Here is an 18735-nt window from a genome sequence, read left to right on the forward strand (position 1 = left end):
ATGTAATCAAATGGCTGACATTACAAATGAGCGACAGAAGTGGAAAAGGATGTAACCAACATCTGAAAATAGCAAGAGGAAACAGGTTTCCCGGAAAAGATTGAAGATGGTGTAATGTTGAAATAACTTGGCTAACTTTAACTTTAAGACCTCTGCTACTTCCCTCCACTTCTCTCGCCACCCACCCCCTCTCCCTCCTCCCATCTCTGGCTACCCGGCTCTGCTCACCGCGCAAGTCTCACCATCCCTATAAAAAAAAGAAAAAGAAGGAAACATCAACCTCCACACACAACAAACCACATTCTGCTTGACTGACTTGAGCTAATGAAGATATTTTGACAGGTGAGTGGGTTTGATCAGTTTAATGGTATTTAATGGTGAACAGTACGTGTCTCACTTCACTTGTCTCTGTTTGTCTCCTCACTCTCTCTTGTTCTCCTTTGCTCCTGTGCCATTATTGCGCTCGTATCAGCAGAGATGTTGGCAGGTGTGTTAGTTCTGAGCACCATCCTCGCAGCTTTACCAGGTAAAAAACAAGCTCAATACATCACACACTTAAATTCATTATTTGGAACTGAATGGAGCATTATACTGTATGTTTGTTACTGCCTCTCTGTGCATATGAGATTAAATGTCATGACATACAGTATGAGACAGCAGGCTGATTTAATGACACAAATTACATCCCTTCCCAACCATTTCAAATTATAAAAACATGGCTCTAGTTTACACAATGGAGGACAATTAACACAATTTCTAATTTGATCGTTGACATACACAGTGATACTGTACATGTGAGGTTCTGTAGCCAGGTGCCCTTGCCTTTACGCTCAGGTTATTTATAAGTATTGATTGGCTTTTGTGCAAGGTAGTCAGCCAGCCAGGCAGTTAAGAGCGGCACAGGACACCCACCATTGCTCCACATTAAGTCTCATCATTATCATCTGTGCTACATTTTATGTGTCACTCATGGACCCGAGTAGAACCTTTCTCATGGTATCCATGTTTTTCTTTCTTTTCCTCTTTACCTAAAACTAATTAGCAAGCTATTGCACTTATTGAGCCAATGAAATGCACACTTCTTTAGACTAATAATCTCTTATAGGCCTACTATATTATCAGCATTATAATTGTCTTACATTCAAGAGACTTAAGGAAACACAATATTGTTTAGGGCTTTGTTAGTTGTTAGTTGTTTAGTTTCTCCTGGATGACGTGGGGACCAATTTTTTGTGTGCATTCCAACTTTGAGTTTTTAGATGGGTGTAACAGAGGTGCTCTTGTAAGTGTGTATTAGTACCTGATTCATGTGAGTTTGTGTTTGTGTGCTCACTATGGTGTTTGCATGTGTGTGTACTTGCATGAGTGTATACTTTCACTTAAGGATTACTGAGTGTGCTGTGCATGTGTCTAACTGTTTTATGTTTGTGTGAGTATTCTGGAATGCTTAAAGGGACACTATCATGCTGCTGATCATTTCAATATATTGTTGATGGTTATCATAGACAAGAAACAACTATATTAACGGTACAATCCATATTGACAGAGAAAAGTCCCCTTTATTTTTGGCCTTTCTCTGAGTTCCTTCAATTCCCATGTTGCATTTCATGGACAAGCGTGGTGCAATAGACCACATCAAAGTGTGTGTAAACAAACAGGAGTGGATATGCCACATCCGTCCAGCCTACCTGCTACCTGCAGCGCATTTTACAATGGAACAATTGGCTGTAAAGTCAAATGCTCTGTACGTGATGAATTAGGCCTAGGCTTTTTTTCTGCTTTGAAGTCTAAACAACACACACACAAACACACACATACACACACAGAATAGAAAGGGCATAACAGCCTTATTTTGCTCTGTGCTCATTCTGTGCCATATCATGTACAGTAGGTTATAAAGGTGGACAACCTGCCCAAAAAAATCATACTTATTACCAGGAATTGAAAGAAAATGTCTTTAGGCACCCAAAGGTGCTGGTCATCTTGATATGATAAAAATAAATTACGTTGAATGTCACTGATTGATTGCATGGATAATACTGTCTACGGCCTATAGCTGCTACTGCATCAACAGAAGGGTTGCAATTTGAACAGATTTGACCCCAGTGACATCACCATTCACCAGAGTAAACTTTTCAGCAAAACTGAGGCACAGAAGACTGTTCAGTTTCATGGGTGTTAATGGAACACTGAGCCAGCAACACATATCGTTCCTCTAAGCCTATAGTTACTGTGTGTGTGTGTGTGTGTGTGTGTGTGTGTGTGTGTGTGTGTGTGTGTGTGTGTGTGTGTGTGTGTGTGTGTGTGTGTGTGTGTGTGTGTGTGTGTGTGTGTGTGTGTGTGTGTGTGTGTGTGTGTGTGTGTGTGTGTGTGTGTGTGTGTGTGTGCTGCAGGTACTCAGAGCAGGTGGAGTGTGTCATTCTCTAGAAAGGAGATCTGTGTGTGGGCAGGAACAACTGTGACCCTGCCCTGCCGTTATGACCATCCATCAGGTACCCTACAAATAAAATCCTGTGTTCATTTAATTCTGAGTGTGAAGATGTATAAGGTCCATCCATTTGGTTACATTTGTACACTCTTGGGGTTACAAATTGATTAATTAACGCTGCTCAAAATAGGTTGTACCCTTTATGGTGGTTTTGAGCACTAAAGTCTATAGGCTACTACTGTAGTTCTAATGAGGTACATTTGTCTGTAGGCTATCTGCTTTATCTCCCTGCTTAACATGTAGAAAACCTGGAATGCCAAGATCCAGTACAATATTTGAACCGGTATTTACATTATAAATGACATCTTCCTTTTTTTCATCTTTTACTTCAACATCATGAATTGATTGATTTCTCAATCAGGCCACACAGTGAAGCAGGTCATGTGGTTCCGAGTGTCGGCGGAGGGCCGCCGAGAGTTTGCCCACCACTCTGAGCCAAGTCTGATCAGCTTATCATACCGCGGACGCACACGGTAACACACAACGCAATTGGGATGCACACATGTACACAAAAAACACACAGATGCACACGGCCTGAACGGCTGAATGAATAGATAGACAGTACAAGAAAATCTGACATTGAAAGAATAAGTAAAGAGATAAGGAAACACAGATTGCATGAATTGCATTTAAAGGAACAGATATGTTATTGAATGGGACAAAAGTAACGAATGACAAACCACCTGTGGGCTCCATCCAGCTACATCGGAGGCAGCTACTCCAGCTGTTCTGTCCAGATTCGGGCCGTTAAGCTCAGTGATGCGGGCCAGTACCACTTCAGGTTTGAGACAGATCAACCCCAGGGACGATGGACCTCCCCTGACACTGTCTCTCTGGCCGTCACAAGTAGGTTGAATTTACTTTCATGGGAAATTATATTTATAACTTTCAACTAAAGTGGTATTCATTCAGCATTTTCTACACGTGACACTAGAATGTGCATCAGTTACAGTTTAAATAGAGAATACAATATTGTTTCCTACGGGGAACTTTAAAAAAAAAAACTCTTTACCATGTGTAAATGAAGTTAAGACTGTGAAGACATTGCATTACATGTGTTACTAAAATGTTCTGTAACATGCTGCTTACCCTAGTAGATCGTTTAGTGGAGATCAGCATAGTGCTTATTTGTGCATTAATCTGATTGGTGGGTTTAGATAAAGAATCATCATCTGCATGTGTTTGTGTGGTTCAGACCTCCAGGTCCAAGTGCATCCACCCAGGCCAGCCAATATGTATGCCTTTGGAGATACTGTGTTTTTGGGTTGCCAGGCCAGTGGATGTGCTGCTCCAGGACGGAGCCTAGCACTGTACAGGTGTGTGTGTATGCGTGCGTGCATAATGTATGCCGTGTCTGTGTCTACTTGACCAGAGAAGTGTTATTAAGAAGGGAAACAAAACATTTTACATTATACATGTTTTATACACAGAAATGGATTGAACCTGGGCTCGTATGAGAAGTGGATGATTGTGAACCGCTTTGACCAACAGCATGCTGGATCCTACACCTGTCGACCAATACCACCGCAGAATGTACAGTCCCCAGTCCTATCGCTGGCTCTGGGACGTAAGTGATCAATCAATCAATCCATCAATCAATAGACAATACTCATGAATACATAGATAGCTCATAATTCATCAGTTTTCTTCAACAAAAACATTTGAGAATGTGAGAGACCGATAAGAGATGTGTTTTGGTATTGTGTTTTTCTTGCATTTCTTATTTTCTTGAATCATTTCTTGTGACAACACTGCTGGCAAGCAGTCAACTCTATACCAACCTTACATCATGCCTGTGTATCAATATGAAACGATTTGGACAATCAGTCTTGATGAATCTTGGTAAATTAATGCACTCAACATACCGACTCCCGCATTTTCTACTGTAACTTACAGGTACAGTATGTATTTTATAACTTACTCTAACAACTACTGTAACTCTAACCACACTCCACCCCACATGTTCCAGATGCTCCTCGTTCCACCTCCATAGTGGTGTCCCCAGTAGGAGAGGTGTCAGAGGGTGGGTCAATGACTCTGACCTGCAGCAGTGATGCTGCTCCACCCGTGGAGAGCTACGCATGGTTCAAAGGTTCCAACAGTCATGTTGCATGATAAATAACTAAACTCAGTGACAATAAGTGTTATCCACTTGAACCCTTGCATCCCTATTGTGGGCGGAACATTCAATAAAAATAGCTGAACTACAAGCTCACAATGCGTTGCAACACAACACGTTGTTTTGATGTAGAGGTAAAAAAAAGAACACACCAAGTGCAGAGCCAACTCAGGTCCATTTGACTAAGTACAGAGGGTTTAAGTGGTTAAGAGTCCAGATTTAAAGCCTATTTAAAAAAAGACTCCTCAATCCTGAAATGGAATATATTTCAGTTATAAAGATCAACAGCCTGTTTTGGTTATGTTTTGGGGGATTACTACTTTATTGGATTATGCTTATTTTAACTTTTCTGGTGTGTGTGTGTGTGTGTGTGTGTGTGTGTGTGTGTGTGTGTGTGTGTGTGTGTGTGTGTGTGTGTGTGTGTGTGTGTGTGTGTGTGTGTGTGTGTGTGTGTGTGTGTGTGTGTGTGTGTGTGTGTGTGTGTGTGTGTGTGTGTGTGTGTGTGTGTGTGCGCTTTCCAGACATGGAGAGTGGTAGTATCCCAGACAGCTTTAGGCCTCAGCTCCATTTCTCCCGGGTCAAACACACTGACAGAGGAGAGTACTTCTGTGTGGCCAGGAACTCGTTAGGCACAGACCGCTCCGGACCACTTCTACTTAATGTAACATGTGAGTTTCTCAATACTTTATTACAGATCATGTTTTCAACCAGATTTCAGCTTAGGTAATACACAAAGAACTATGGGATGGACAGGTCATGGACCTATAATCTGGGGTCCCCAGATATCTAAGGGTAAACCTGGGGTAAGAGACTATGATTTTCACTTTGGTGAAAGAAGTCTGTGAACCTGATCTCTTCTGTAGATCAGTGTTTCTGAAAGTGGCGTCCAGGGCCCCTCAGGGTTCGTTGAGTGAGTCCCAAATGGACCCTTACAGGTCCGTAACTCTTAGTGTACAAATGGAACCAAATGGACCCTTACTCGTCCACTTGGTTCCATTTGTACACTCTCAGAGTTATGGGGGTCCTTGAAATTAAATAGTTTGAGAACCACTGATGTATTGTAGATCATACTAACTGTCCAACAGTTGTGTCTGGTTGTTAATAGTTCTATTTTAATACCAGTCATAATTCTGTCACATGGAATGAGCAGGAAGTGATACTTACTTTCCAACATTCTGTGTTTAGACTTTTTCTTAACTGGCTGCTGCCGTTTTCAGTTAACATGATGAAACACTGTCTTGCAGCGTTGACCCCAATGTCTCTTGTGACTTTCAGAGGGTTCTCCTTTAACCAAATTAAACCAAGTTTCATGTGCAAGCATGTCAATGACAAATAAAGAGAAAGTGAACCTTGAACCTTGTCAATGAGACAGGGAAGAGTAGAAAGAGAACCACTGCTCTGTGTGTCTGTGTAGATTCCCCCAAGAACACACGTGTGCAAGTCAATCCTCCTGCTGACATCAGAGAGGGAACGTATGTCAACCTCAGCTGTGTCAGCCACGCCCACCCTCCCATCAACAGGTACGTCAGCCACGCCCACCCTCCCATCACCAGGTACCAAGAGTTCACCTTGGTTCATTTCAACAGGTTTCTGTTCAGTCAATAGAAAATACAAAATCATGTGGATTTGGAGTTTTTTTTAAATAATTATATCATTATATCACCTTCATCATCATCATCATCTATCTCAGTGGTTCTCAAAGTGTGGTCCAGGCACCCTCAGGGTTCCTTGGGGGGTTCCAAATTGACCCTTACAGGCCTTTAACTCTGAGAGTTATGGGGGTCCTTGAAATTAAAAGAAAGTTTGAGAACCACTGATCTATATGTCTCCATCACGTGTATCTACTGTATGTAAATGTATCCTTTAAGCACAGCAGTTCATCCTCATCCTCATCATCATTACCGCCATCCCTCCTACAGGTATGCATGGAATCGTATCCTAGGTGATCAGGTGTGGGCCAAAGGAACCTTCCAGAATGTGTCTATCCCAGCGGTGCGTTCTCATCATGCTGGTCAGTACTACTGCACTGCATGGAACCGACTGGGATACCAAACCTCCCCTACTGCTACACTTACTGTACTGTGTAAGTAGTGTTTGTGTGTGTGCGTACATATGTGCGTGCGTGCATGCCTGTGTGTTTCTGTGTGTTGTGAGTATGTCTTCAAGTTATTGGTGTGTTGCTTTCTGTTGCGGTGCGTTGCATTGCGTTGCACTGCGTTGTGTTGTGTTGCAATTCCATTTCATTGTGCTGTGCTGTGCTGTGCTGTTGCATTGAGTTGTGTGGTGTTGTGTTGTTTAAGGGTGAGGTGAGCAGTCTCCTTTGCCTGATAAATGATACCTACAGTACAATACCAATGCCCTCTGTCTGCCTGTCTACCAGCCCTCCTCCTCCTCATCTCCTCAGCTTTCCTCCTTATCTACTCCTCCCCTTTTCTCTAATTCACTCTTTACTCCTCAGCTTGTCTCTTTATCCTGTAACATCTCTGACCACTGTTCATACCAGCACATTTCATGAAACCCTACTGTACAGTATGTGCTTCACAGAAATAGAATATAGAATATAAATGACTGTTTACCCCCAAAAATCTAAAAAACATTGTCCACATTTTCATGAAATAATATTTGAGCTAATTACAAAGGTTCAATCCTGATCAAGGCCATTTTTTGGGCCGAAACATGTTGGCTTCCTTTAACTGTTCCATTATGAACAAGCCTGGTATTAAGGCTTTTTAACTTTATGAAGAGTGCCTTGGACTCATTTTTTGCTTTTGATTGGACCCTATGGATCACATTTTGTACACTCTCAGAGTTAACAGTGAGGATTTAACTTTGTAGCGTTGTGACCAAATTGAACTGAACTTGAACTGTGAGGGTCCTCCTCCACAGACCCTCCAAAGAACACTTCAGTGCTGGCTCGTCCCGCCGGTGTGGTGGACGCTGGACGACCTTTGACCTTGACCTGCAGCAGTCAGGCTAATCCAGCTGTGGACAACTTCACCTGGCACCGACTAACACTGGATGGAGCCTCTGCTCAAGGTTGGCATTATAGAGCGCTTCATACGTAGTCTATATCATTGGGGTGGGGTTCAGGGACCTCCAGCGGTCCTTATGGGTCAAGTTGTTTCCATTTGTATTTTTTCAGTGTTAAATTAACACTGAGTATGTTACAGTGCAGATTGGGGTCCCAGATGTAAGATTAGCAAATGGGGGTCCGTGGCCTAATGCATATCAAACTGGGGGTCCTTGAAATTAAAAAGGTTGAGAATCGCTGATCTATTATAAAAAATGTGTCTCCATTCAAGTACTATGTAAAATATGGGTGGAAATAGAATATTCACGATAAAGGCAAGCCAATGGTAATATTCAGTGATGAACGTCTTGTTATCTGTAATGGGGTACAAGAAACATATTATGTCTCTCTTCCCGTCTACATTGCTCTGTTTATTTGCAGTATAGTGAAAGGTTATTGTGCTGTTGTGTTCCAGGGTGGGCTACCAAGTCTGGTCCCATCTATACCGTCTCAGAGGTGGGTCCTGCAGAGAGTGGTCGGTACTACTGTGAAGCTAGGAATCGCATCGGGGTCCACAGCTCTCCTGTTCTCACTGTACGAGTCAGAGGTATGGATATAACCAACCATCCGCCCTTTTTATTTGTGCTTAAGGTCTAATTCATACTACAGTAAGTAGGCCTACTTACCTTTATTTATACTTATTTATACAGCGTTGCTTGCCAAAAAGATTTGATTTTCAACATAAAAACATGACGTAAAGTCATACAACAAAGTATGAATTTAGGCTTAACTGGCATCCCTATTTTGGGCATGTCGTTAAAGGCCAAAATTCTCAACAATGGCCTAGGCCTATATGCTTAACTTATTCACACCATACAGTGGTGTAGCACAGTGAAAAGAGCTGATCTACAAGCTTGTTGATCGTCTCTTTTCGACATATGGTGTTCAGACTTAATTGGTCAAGATTTTCCGATAATCTGTTGCAGCCATGCCTCACAGGAGACAGACATTGACATCATTTACGTCAGATTTTGTTGCATTTGAGCAAAACGCTGAGCGGTGAAACCTCTCTCCACTGTGCACGGCCTCATGGCCTGCAAATGTGTCTGCTTTATTCTGTGAGTCATTATGAGTCACATATGAAGCACTCTCACTGCAAGAAAGAGTGGAGTGCGCAGATGAAGTGTTGTGGAAATTACTCAACTGAGGAACTGCAGACGGGTTTTTAAATACATTGGAGAAGTCTAGACGTCTGGCTTATGATGCTGCATCTCTGACCGTGCTCTCATTCTAATCTGCCAATTATGTTCACTCTCTCCTTTTCTTTGATCTCTTTTTCTATGTTTTTCTTCTTGCATTCTACCCATTCTTTACTAATCATTTGTTCATTCTTACCACATCTATCATGTTGTTCTGTCTCTCCTTCATTCTGTCTCCTGTTAGTTGACCATTATCCTGAAAAGCTTCCCAAACAAAAACAGCTAGTGCTGCTATCACCTCCTGTTTTGCCAGTCTTACTTTCTATCTACAAGAAATGCAGTGTGTAATAATGTACTGTTACCTACTGTCTACATAATACAAAGAAATGTGATGTGTAATGTATATACCTTCTGTTTACATAATACACACAAATGTAAGGTATAATACTATATTACTATTAACCTTTTTGTACATAATACAAACACATGTGACATGTAATGTATAATATGCATATACCTTGTTTACATAATACAAACAAATGCAATGTAATGTTGTATACTGTTACCTTTTGTTTACATACAAACAAAGGCTATGTGTAATACTATTACCTTCTGTATACATAATCCAACAAGTGCAATAATTGATTGCAGTTTTTTCTTACCCACATCCATACTCTCTATATTGTATCTAGCATTATATACACTTTCTATATTTAAGGGTTAGATTTAAATTAAGAATATGTGTAAATATTTTTAAATGTTATCATTATTCACTGTAACCCACCAACATCACTAAGACAAATGTGTCACTGTATGCAATTGTAATAATTGTGATGTGTGTGGTTTGCAGGTCGTCTGAAGGTCATCGCCCTGGCATCGGCGGTGGGCGTCTCTGCAGGGCTCATCACCCTCACTGTGGCCATCATGATCAGGTGACAGGAAGTACCATACAACACAGTCCAAGAACGGGACTCCCTCTTTCTTTGGTGTGTCGCCCAGGTGGCACCTAAACCCTAACCTCACAAAAACTATGCCTAAACCTAACCTTAACCCTAACCTTTAACCTCACAAAAACTATGCCTAAACGTAACCCTAACCTCACAAACACTATGCTCAACCCTACCTTAACCCTAACCTCACAGAAACTATGCCTAAACCTAACCGCAAAACCATGCCCACCTGGGCTAAACACCGGGAAAAGAGAGAGTCCGGTCCAAGAACACTCCCTTCTCATACTGATGTCAGCAAGCTCATTTCACAAACATAAAACGGAACACCTGTTAGGCCTGTCACAATTATTACATAATCGCAATCATTTTGCATAATCGTCATAAAATGTACATATCTTTTCAAACATTTTCAAAAATAGTGGAAATAGCAAATCTGCAATCTCACAATGCATTGTAGATCGGCTATTTCCACCCTTTGTTTATTTTTTTTGCAAGTGTAAAATGATTAAATATGGTCTATTTTGGCCATTTGACATTACTGGTCATTGTCAAGCACTTCTTTGTATATCTGTGCTGTGCAATTTTGTTTGTTTACAAAGCCTAAAAGGCAAACAGAAATGTATTTTTTATTTATACGTTCCAGACTGTCCATAACCATGAAGATGATCTCTGTCTCTCCACAGTAAGAACATGCACAGAGTGGACATGGAGACGATGGAGGACACTAAGAAGGTACTGTACAGGGCTCATCGTTTTGACTGAATTGCAGTAACCATCTCTACACATATTCATTATTCAGAATGTCTCTGTGTGTGTGTGTGTGTGTGTGTGTGTGTGTGTGTGTGTGTGTGTGTGTGTGTGTGTGTGTGTGTGTGTGTGTGTGTGTGTGTGTGTGTGTGTGTGTGTGTGTGTGTGTGTGTGTCTGACCCCAGCGTCCGTCAATGACAGCTGACACCTTGTTCTATGAGTCAGCCCAGCAGACCTTCCAGATGAGATCAGGCAAGATGTCTGACATACCAGTACGTAATAGATCTTACACACACACACACACACACACACACACACACACACACACACACACACACACGAGAAGCTTTGTGTTGTTAAATATGTTCAAATGTATTCACACAGTTTTCAAAGATTTTCAAAATATTTTGAAAGTAGCAGATCTACAAGCTCACAACACATCACAGCAGGTAGATCGGCTATTTTCAAATAGCTGAAGTATAAAATAGGGTTAAAGTGGTTATACTGATACTGATTGTATATTAACTCATTTTGCTGGGGACCCCTCTGGACAAGGACCTCTGGGGGTCCCCGAACCTTTAAAGATTATGATTGCAGGTTTGCCCTCTGTGTGTGCGTGTGTACATACGTATGTGTAGGAGGAGGAGCCAGAGGAGGAGTGTGAGAGCCCCCATCCTGCCATTGTTCCATTGAAGGACGCTCCGCCAATCACAGAAGCAGAGACCAAGAGCTCCACCCCCAACTACATCACTGTTCACTACTCCAAGATTCCCAGGTGAACTCCTCTACTCTACTGTCTCTATCTGTCTGTCTGTCTGTCTGTCTGTCTGTCTGTCTGTCTGTCTGTCTGTCTGTCTGTCTGTCTGTCTGTTTGTTTGTTTCCCTGCTTCCTGTCTCATCATACAACCTTTCCTGTGTCTGTCTGTCTGTCTGTCTGTCTGTCTGTCTGTCTGTCTGTCTGTCTGTCTGTCTGTGCGTGAGCATGCATTTGCCATTTGTGTTGTTTCAGTGTGGACCAGGTGGTGCAAGTCACCAACATGTCTCTGGGTTGCAAGAAAGACGCCAAGGATTCCTCTAATGTAGTTTACACTTTACTTGCACAGCCTCACCACTAGAGAGAGCACTGAGACAAGGCACCGCAGGTTGGTCATTAGTATTGTTTCATTGATAACCTTGAGGAAACTGTTCCTCAAATCTTAGAGCAGTTCCTTTAGAATGAATTTACCTGAGTATATAAGGCATACATGTTCACTTATATGTCTTCCATCACCCCAGGACAAAAAAAAGAGACAAAAATCATCACTTATGTCTAACAATTCAAGATAGATTATCTTTTAGAGAAACATGATATATGAGAGAGAGAGCGAGCGAGAGAACGAGAGAGAGCGAGAGAGAGGTATAGGAACCATGCACACAACACCTTCAAAAGCACCTCAAAGTGTGCTATGACAACTGTACGTACAGTATTTAGAAATGTTTTATGTTACTTTCATTGTTGTTGTTCTTAAATATATTATATACTTTTCTATTATTGGTGTTAGAAAGTTGAGGAACTGAAACCAAATAATGTTGCTCTTGTGTAGTTTTATTTGAGAGGTAACATAAATTCTGCAATCTGTAATCTATCAAACCCCTTCAGAACCACTACAAAAGTGATTCTATTGTACTGTAATAGCCTTTCTCTGTTCTCATTTTCCTCATCAGCCAAGCAATACATCACCTAACCTCACAAGACCCAGTAGCATTGCTTCCATTATCTCCACTACCAGAAAGGATTATGGATTAATGATTCGTGTGAACTTTGACCTCAGTCTGACCTTGACCGTGGGCTAATCCACAGTGATTATGTTGCTGTGGGGCATTGTGTGGCTCAGCACTGCAGACTGATGTGAACCACTAAGGATGCAGTGGGGTCCAAGTCCCTGCTCTATGTTGCATGTCATTGCCTCTCTTTTTCCTGTCACACATCCAGTGTAAATAGCTCTAGAAAAACATCTGGAACATTGTTTTTATATTTGTTTCAGTTTTTTTATTGTTATTTTTTTTGCTCATGGATATAGCATAAAATTGAAAGTTATTAACTTAAAATCAAATAATAACTTACGTGGCCTTTGTTGCTTTTAATTTACAGCTACAGGATTCCCATGTTACAGTTAGATGCAGGTCCTCTGACATGCATCTATTCTCCATTTGTATTGCATTGTGACTCTTTGCTGTTCTATTTTCTACAGCAAACGACTGCAGAAGCATAGGAAATGTGAATCCTTATCAAACGTGACACTAATAAGGCAATCTGGGAACCCATTCAATAAAAACAATTAAAAAGAATTGAGAGATTTACTAAAAAGGAAGTCTCAGTGCAGTAGATGAAACAAAGGTGATTAGATGCATGAAAATGAGCTTAATTTCTATACCATGTGAAACCTTTTCTGGTGATTAACCAATTTGTTTTCAATAGCAATTGTTCTGCATCTAGCTAATTTGTTTCTATATGTTTTGCTGGTAAAAGCAAGCTAGCAATAACGTAATAATCTTGCAGTGAAAAATATTGCATTTTGATACAGATGGGGATATTTGCAGGACACCAACAATAGATGTGGCATAGAGTAGCAACAAACAACCATACAATACTATACCTGCATGTTACCATTGAAATTGAAGAAACTGAGATGCATTGTATTTAGACTAATGATTAATATGAATTTGTATTAAACCCTCTGTGGCACAGCTCATGGGGTTGTTTCTCCTTGTGTAGACAGGCATGAAATGATTGCATCTGTGCAGAAAAAAAGATAAACCAAACAGGTGAATGATATATTAACTGAAAAGCCATATCACTTGCTTGCCATTTGTTGTGGTGTGTTCCAACATAAAACTGAAAAATTAAGAGCAAACATGGTACAAGTAGTCTTATTTGTTGTTATTGGTTTAACATATTTTAATATGAAGGCTAATAAAGATCCATAATAAAAAGCGTGACTGTTGGGCTGAATAGTCTAGGTGAACCCAAGTGCAGACTCAAACACAGAGGCAAGAATACATAAAAAAAAGAAAAAATGTTTTATTGCAGAGTGAACAACAAAAATGTAAAAAAAGGCAAAAGTAGGCAAAAAGTCAAACAAAAGATTTGGCCTAAAGGTTTAGGCTGGCTGAGCAGGCGAGGCGAGGTCCAGGGAAGCCACAAAAGCATAGCAAGCAAGAGGACAGGAAACAGACAGGTTCTGTTTTTTTTAAAAGCACAACACATCACAAGGATCTGACCAGGAATGAAGAAGCAGAGCTTATATACAGTAGAGGCTACCAGATTGCTGATTAGCAGCCACACCCCTGTCTCTAGTCACACAAGAGATAAGGAAGATGGCACTGGCATGTGAGCTGATTATTATCATCTTATTAAATCCATATCACATTATTAACCAACATGAGCTAATTTTTTGTTGTAAATTACTCAAGTAATTAACTAATATAGTAGTTAGGGGTCATTTGATAATAAAAGTGACAATGAACCAAAATCTTCTCCCATCTCTAACTAGTCTCTGATAAGACACCTAGAAGGATCCTGGTAGGATGGATCAGCTGATTCTGAAGACTGGGGGTGGGAACCACTGACTTATAAACAACCACAGAATGTGTAAATTATACATGGACCCCATGTCTATATGGGTAAAGTTTTAAACTCTCAGAGCTCAATTGACACTGAAATAACAATACCATTGAACAAATTTTACTTCTGTAAACCTGTGATGTGACAATAAAGCTGATTTTACTGTAGCAAAACAATATAGACTCGAGAAGATATCTCAGTGATCAAACCATACTGATGGATAAACACCTGCTCTGCGCTGGAGGAAATGAATGTCACATATGGCATAAGATTGGAATAAAATATTGTTTTCAGATACTTGATGTCACGCAGTCACTAACTAAATGACCCTCTGCTGTCCTCTAGTGTTGAAGAGACACAACTGCATAGTTAGGTAGGCTACTGTATAGTGACTGAAGTGAAAAATGACCATTTACTCAGATGGATTATGTATTGCTAAGTGTTTTTAGGCAAGATATTACAGCTGAAAAATGTTATAAAGACAAATATGTATGGTCCACTATGTTAATATATCTACACTGGTGGTTTAGTTTGTCTCCCTGCTCTTCTATTGAGACATGTATATCCTGTGTTTGGGTTGTACTACTTGATAAGTGGTATTGCATGCAGCTCAAAAACACAATATATGGTAATCTCTGCCCAAATAGGCTCTCTGTTGCCCAGCAGTAGAAGATCCAGCACTCACCAGGGTTCGAATCCCAGGTAGGATATAAACGTTGTGAATTACAGCTTAATGGAATCAAATTATCACATTGTGTGTAGTATGTGATACATTTATCTAGTATTTATATATATGATAATATTATATAACATACAGTATAATATATTAGTACATGTGTGTAAGACATACTGTAACTGTATCCTCAACTCAACCCAGTATATAATATTATTATACTTCTCTGTACACTCCTTAGGATAGAATCATTGAGTTGTTTATTTTAGCCTTTTACAGTATACAACAAATGGAAATAATGTATTTTGATATAACTTTAACTAATAACTTTTGGTTATTAACATTGGTTCTCATTACTAGGCTGTGATGATATTGTTATACATTCTTTTACAGTCTTAAATTGGGGGTTAATAGAGCAAATCTTACTTTACCTACTAACCTTTGTTAGTACAGTAGGTTTGCTAACAAATTACTGATTCACTGAAGAGAGGAAGGAAAGATGTGTTCTCACTGAGTCTAGGCCTATATTACTTCTGCTATTCTCTGATATAGGTATTTTGCACAGCGAGAAATCCTCAACCGGGGCGTATTGGTGCTTTCATACATTGACCATCAAGTAGTAGGTAGATACAAGAGGTTTCATAGTTAAATCAGAGATAAACCTTAAAAGCTAAATCGATTTCAGTGAGTTGAGTAAATTGTCTTGTAATTCACCATGTAAGTTCTCTTCTCGTGGGACATAACGTTTACTGACATGTTGCATCCTGTGTCATGTTGCAGGTTAACACCAAATAATGGCACATCTGATTCTTGTCATTCTCATCATTATTCCAGGTGAGACATTGAAGGGCGAACTGTATCACAAAGGATGTACTTTTATGTGTTGACATGTTCTCCTAGAAGGCTTGGTAGAATATTGTGAAAGCTTTCTGTTGATTCTGCTAATGTTTATTAATTGTATGATATCCCATGGATATCCTTTCTCAGCTAACTTGACTCTTCTCAAAGAATTTACCAAATTTAAATAGATGCTTGTGCTGTTTGGACTGGCTTGCTAAATCAAATGGTTAATCTGAATTGTATTATGAAAATATATTATAATAAATTCTCTCAACGGTGGCATTCAGAGAACATCGGGGGCCACTAGAGGGGGGGCTGAGGTGCTGTTGTTCATGACATGTTTATTAACATGATCCAAAATGTGTTGTTTCAAGAGGTGACTAATAAAGTCAGACCATGACAATCTTTTTATTTTATATTACAGGTGTGTGTGCTGGACACTGGGCGGTGGTCCTCAACAACCAGTGTGGTCTTAGAGCATCATCAGTGGTCATACCATGTTCATATGACTACCCTTGGGGCCAAATTGTCACGTCTATCTTCTGGTCCAGAGGAGAGTATATAGAAAACAAGTGGAAGCTGTCACATCTCTCACTCACAGGTCGTTTTGAATATCTGGGTATCAAAGCGCATGACTGCACTCTGAGGATCAATAACTTAAAGGACAGTGATGAAGGCACTTACTTCTTCAGTTTTGCAACAGTGTTGCATCCTAGTCTATGGAGTCCATCACATGCTTATTTGTCCCTAAAAGGTACAACTTAATGGTTGAAGATGAACTCAACAAATTATGATTAATCAATTTGGTCATTGTTTTTTCAGTTTTCTTTATGAATTATTTCAGTGATGCAGAGCATTTATTTTCTGTTCTTTGACCAGATTTGACCACTGTTGTAAAGCCTTCTACTGTGACAGAGGGAGAGAAGGTAAGACTGACCTGCATGCTGAACTGTACTCCATCATCACCACCAAGTGTGGTTTGGTTCAGAGATGCACTACCGGTAACTAACCAGGAGTTCCAGGCCGGAATCAAAGATGCTGGTAGTTATTTCTGTGCTGTTAAAGGACAGGAGGCAATCAGATCTGCCCCTGTGACTCTCTATGTTCAATGTAAGTATACAATGAAGATGTAGACCATTAAACTCACCATACAAAAGATAAAGAAGCCATACAGTAAATATAAGTTGCACCCACTGTTAATAACATAATGATAATAATAATAATTGACTTTATTAGGTGGGGAAAACACTAATTAGTGAATCCAAACTTCTTAATTGTTTACTTTTAAAGAAGTGTGTTGAAGTTTGTGAAATATTATTGAGAGGTAAGACATAGGAAACCATGGCTTACGTATGATGTGTGGTCAGATTACAGTTATTTTTCTTCTTGTCATTAACCACAAACTGCTATTTTAAAAATGTTTGGCAATTCATGACAATTGTTGACAATTTTTGCCTATAATTACATGCCCATAATAGGGTGCCAAGTTGTAGGTGGTTAAGTCATATATGATCTCTTGTAGTGTTTATGGGCAGCTCTGTCTCTTTATGAAATTTGAATAGGCCAATTATTAATATAATATACTATACTGTTTTTGTAACCTTTATTTATACAGATAATCGCCTTGACACCTGAGGTCTCATTCTCAAGAGAGACCTGTTTAAATAAATAAATACAGAATTATGGATAAATATAAGCCTACCTGATTGACCTATTCCTCTCCAACAGATGGTCCCAAGAATGTGACCTTGTCAGTCAGTCCTTCTGCAGATGTCATTAAAGGCAGCACAGTCACTTTCAACTGCAGCAGTGATGCCAACCCAGCAGTGAAAAACAGTGGATATACACTGCATAAGAATGGGTTTACTGCATCAGGGCAGAGTCACAACATCTCTGACATCCAGCCTAGTCACAGTGGACAGTACTACTGTCAGGCCTCAAATGGTATCGAATGGAGAGGTATTGGCTTTCCCAAGTCTGAAAATATAAATATTAATGTTCAGCGTAAGTATATTTTATTCTCTTAACTATCAGATGTCCTATGCTGAATTACAGTGCTATTCAGATCACATTTCAGATACACATTTACTGTAATGAATATAAGGATAACTGGTCATCATAAATTAAATTAATATTGCCTCAAACTGTGTCTCTCTCTCTCTCTTATTAGACCTTCCAGAGAACACATCAGTTTCAATATCAGGGGATTCACCAGAACATTTAGTTGAAGGCAGCAGTGTGAACCTGACCTGCAGCAGTGATGCTAACCCACCAGTACACAACTACACCTGGTACAAGAGGACTGGGCCTCCTGGTTCCAGCTCCCTGGTCCAGGTAGGGTCAGGACAGATGCTGGTTCTGACCTCTCTACAGTCCTCCCAGTCTGGACTGTACTTCTGTCAGACCAGGAACTCACTGGGAGAAAACAACTCTACTGAGGTGCCACTGGAGATCCAGCAGGGTTTGTATGACTTCAATGACAAAATAATGACTGTCACTGTGACTACTGTACCTTACTTTAGAAGACAATGAAACATATTTCTACTTTCTATGAATCATAACTACTTTAAATAACGTATTTTACATGGTGTTTTTCATCAGGCAACCAATCACTTCCTGTCTTGGCTGGGGTGGGTGTCATGCTTCTTGTGGCCCTTGTGGTTGCATTTAGTATCCTTATGCTCTGGTAAGTACAGTAAGTGTGTGTGTGTGTGTGTGTGTGTGTGTGTGTGTGTGTGTGTGTGTGTGTGTGTGTGTGTGTGTGTGTGTGTGTGTGTGTGTGTGCGTGTGTGTGTGTGTGCGTGTGCGTGTGCGTGTGCGTGTGCGTGTGCGCGTGCGCGTGTGCGCGCGTGCGTGGGTGGGTGGGTGGGTGAGTGAGTGAGTGAGTGAGTGGGCATATATGGATCATCAGGCTTAAAAATCTTTGTTTATAGATGCGTTTTAAGTGTTATAAATAATTCCCCATTTAGTGTTTATATGAGCAATGTGAGAACTTACAGTAACCCTGCCTGTAAGCTCAGAACCCTAATATCTCCATTAAGTCTGGGGGATCCCCCTTGGAGTGAATGGTAGATGTTTAGTTTCCTATGTGGGAGATGGGGCTTG

At 40.3% G+C, this 18735-nt stretch overlaps 1 protein-coding gene across 3 annotated transcripts; it reads left to right on the forward strand.

Moving 5' to 3' along the window:
• Nucleotides 1-220: 220 nt before the first annotated feature.
• Nucleotides 221-12313, forward strand: LOC311042416 (B-cell receptor CD22). Of its 3 annotated transcripts, none has more exons than XM_084053129.1 (19): nt 221-342; nt 473-526; nt 2394-2492; nt 2850-2961; nt 3189-3334; nt 3684-3804; nt 3919-4055; nt 4458-4580; nt 5129-5275; nt 6022-6127; nt 6527-6690; nt 7494-7643; nt 8093-8224; nt 9667-9748; nt 10450-10498; nt 10699-10785; nt 11152-11288; nt 11523-11659; nt 12223-12313. In XM_084053129.1, the coding sequence occupies exons 2-18, from the start codon at nt 478-480 to the stop codon at nt 11626-11628; spliced, it is 1947 nt and encodes a 648-aa protein (XP_083909255.1). In that variant the 5' UTR covers nt 221-342; nt 473-477; the 3' UTR covers nt 11629-11659; nt 12223-12313. The 3 variants fall into 3 exon arrangements, with proteins under 3 accessions (XP_083909255.1, XP_083909257.1, XP_083909256.1); XM_084053131.1 differs by having other exon boundaries at nt 255-342; nt 476-526; nt 2407-2492; XM_084053130.1 differs by having other exon boundaries at nt 263-342; nt 476-526.
• Nucleotides 12314-18735: the final 6422 nt, after the last annotated feature.

Source organism: Gymnoscopelus microlampas (assembly GCF_963454915.1).
Source record: "Gymnoscopelus microlampas genome assembly, chromosome: 3".
In the NCBI taxonomy this organism is placed as follows: Eukaryota; Metazoa; Chordata; class Actinopteri; order Myctophiformes; family Myctophidae; genus Gymnoscopelus; species Gymnoscopelus microlampas.

Bases quoted from the DNA above. Each gene is read 5' to 3' on its own strand.
- LOC311042416 (XM_084053129.1), top strand. From the start codon at position 478: ATGTTGGCAGGTGTGTTAGTTCTGAGCACCATCCTCGCAGCTTTACCA. The intron at 4,056-4,457 runs GTAAGTGATCAA...CACATGTTCCAG, and splicing joins CCTATCGCTGGCTCTGGGAC to ATGCTCCTCGTTCCACCTCC. The intron at 10,786-11,151 runs GTACGTAATAGA...ACGTATGTGTAG, and splicing joins GCAAGATGTCTGACATACCA to GAGGAGGAGCCAGAGGAGGA.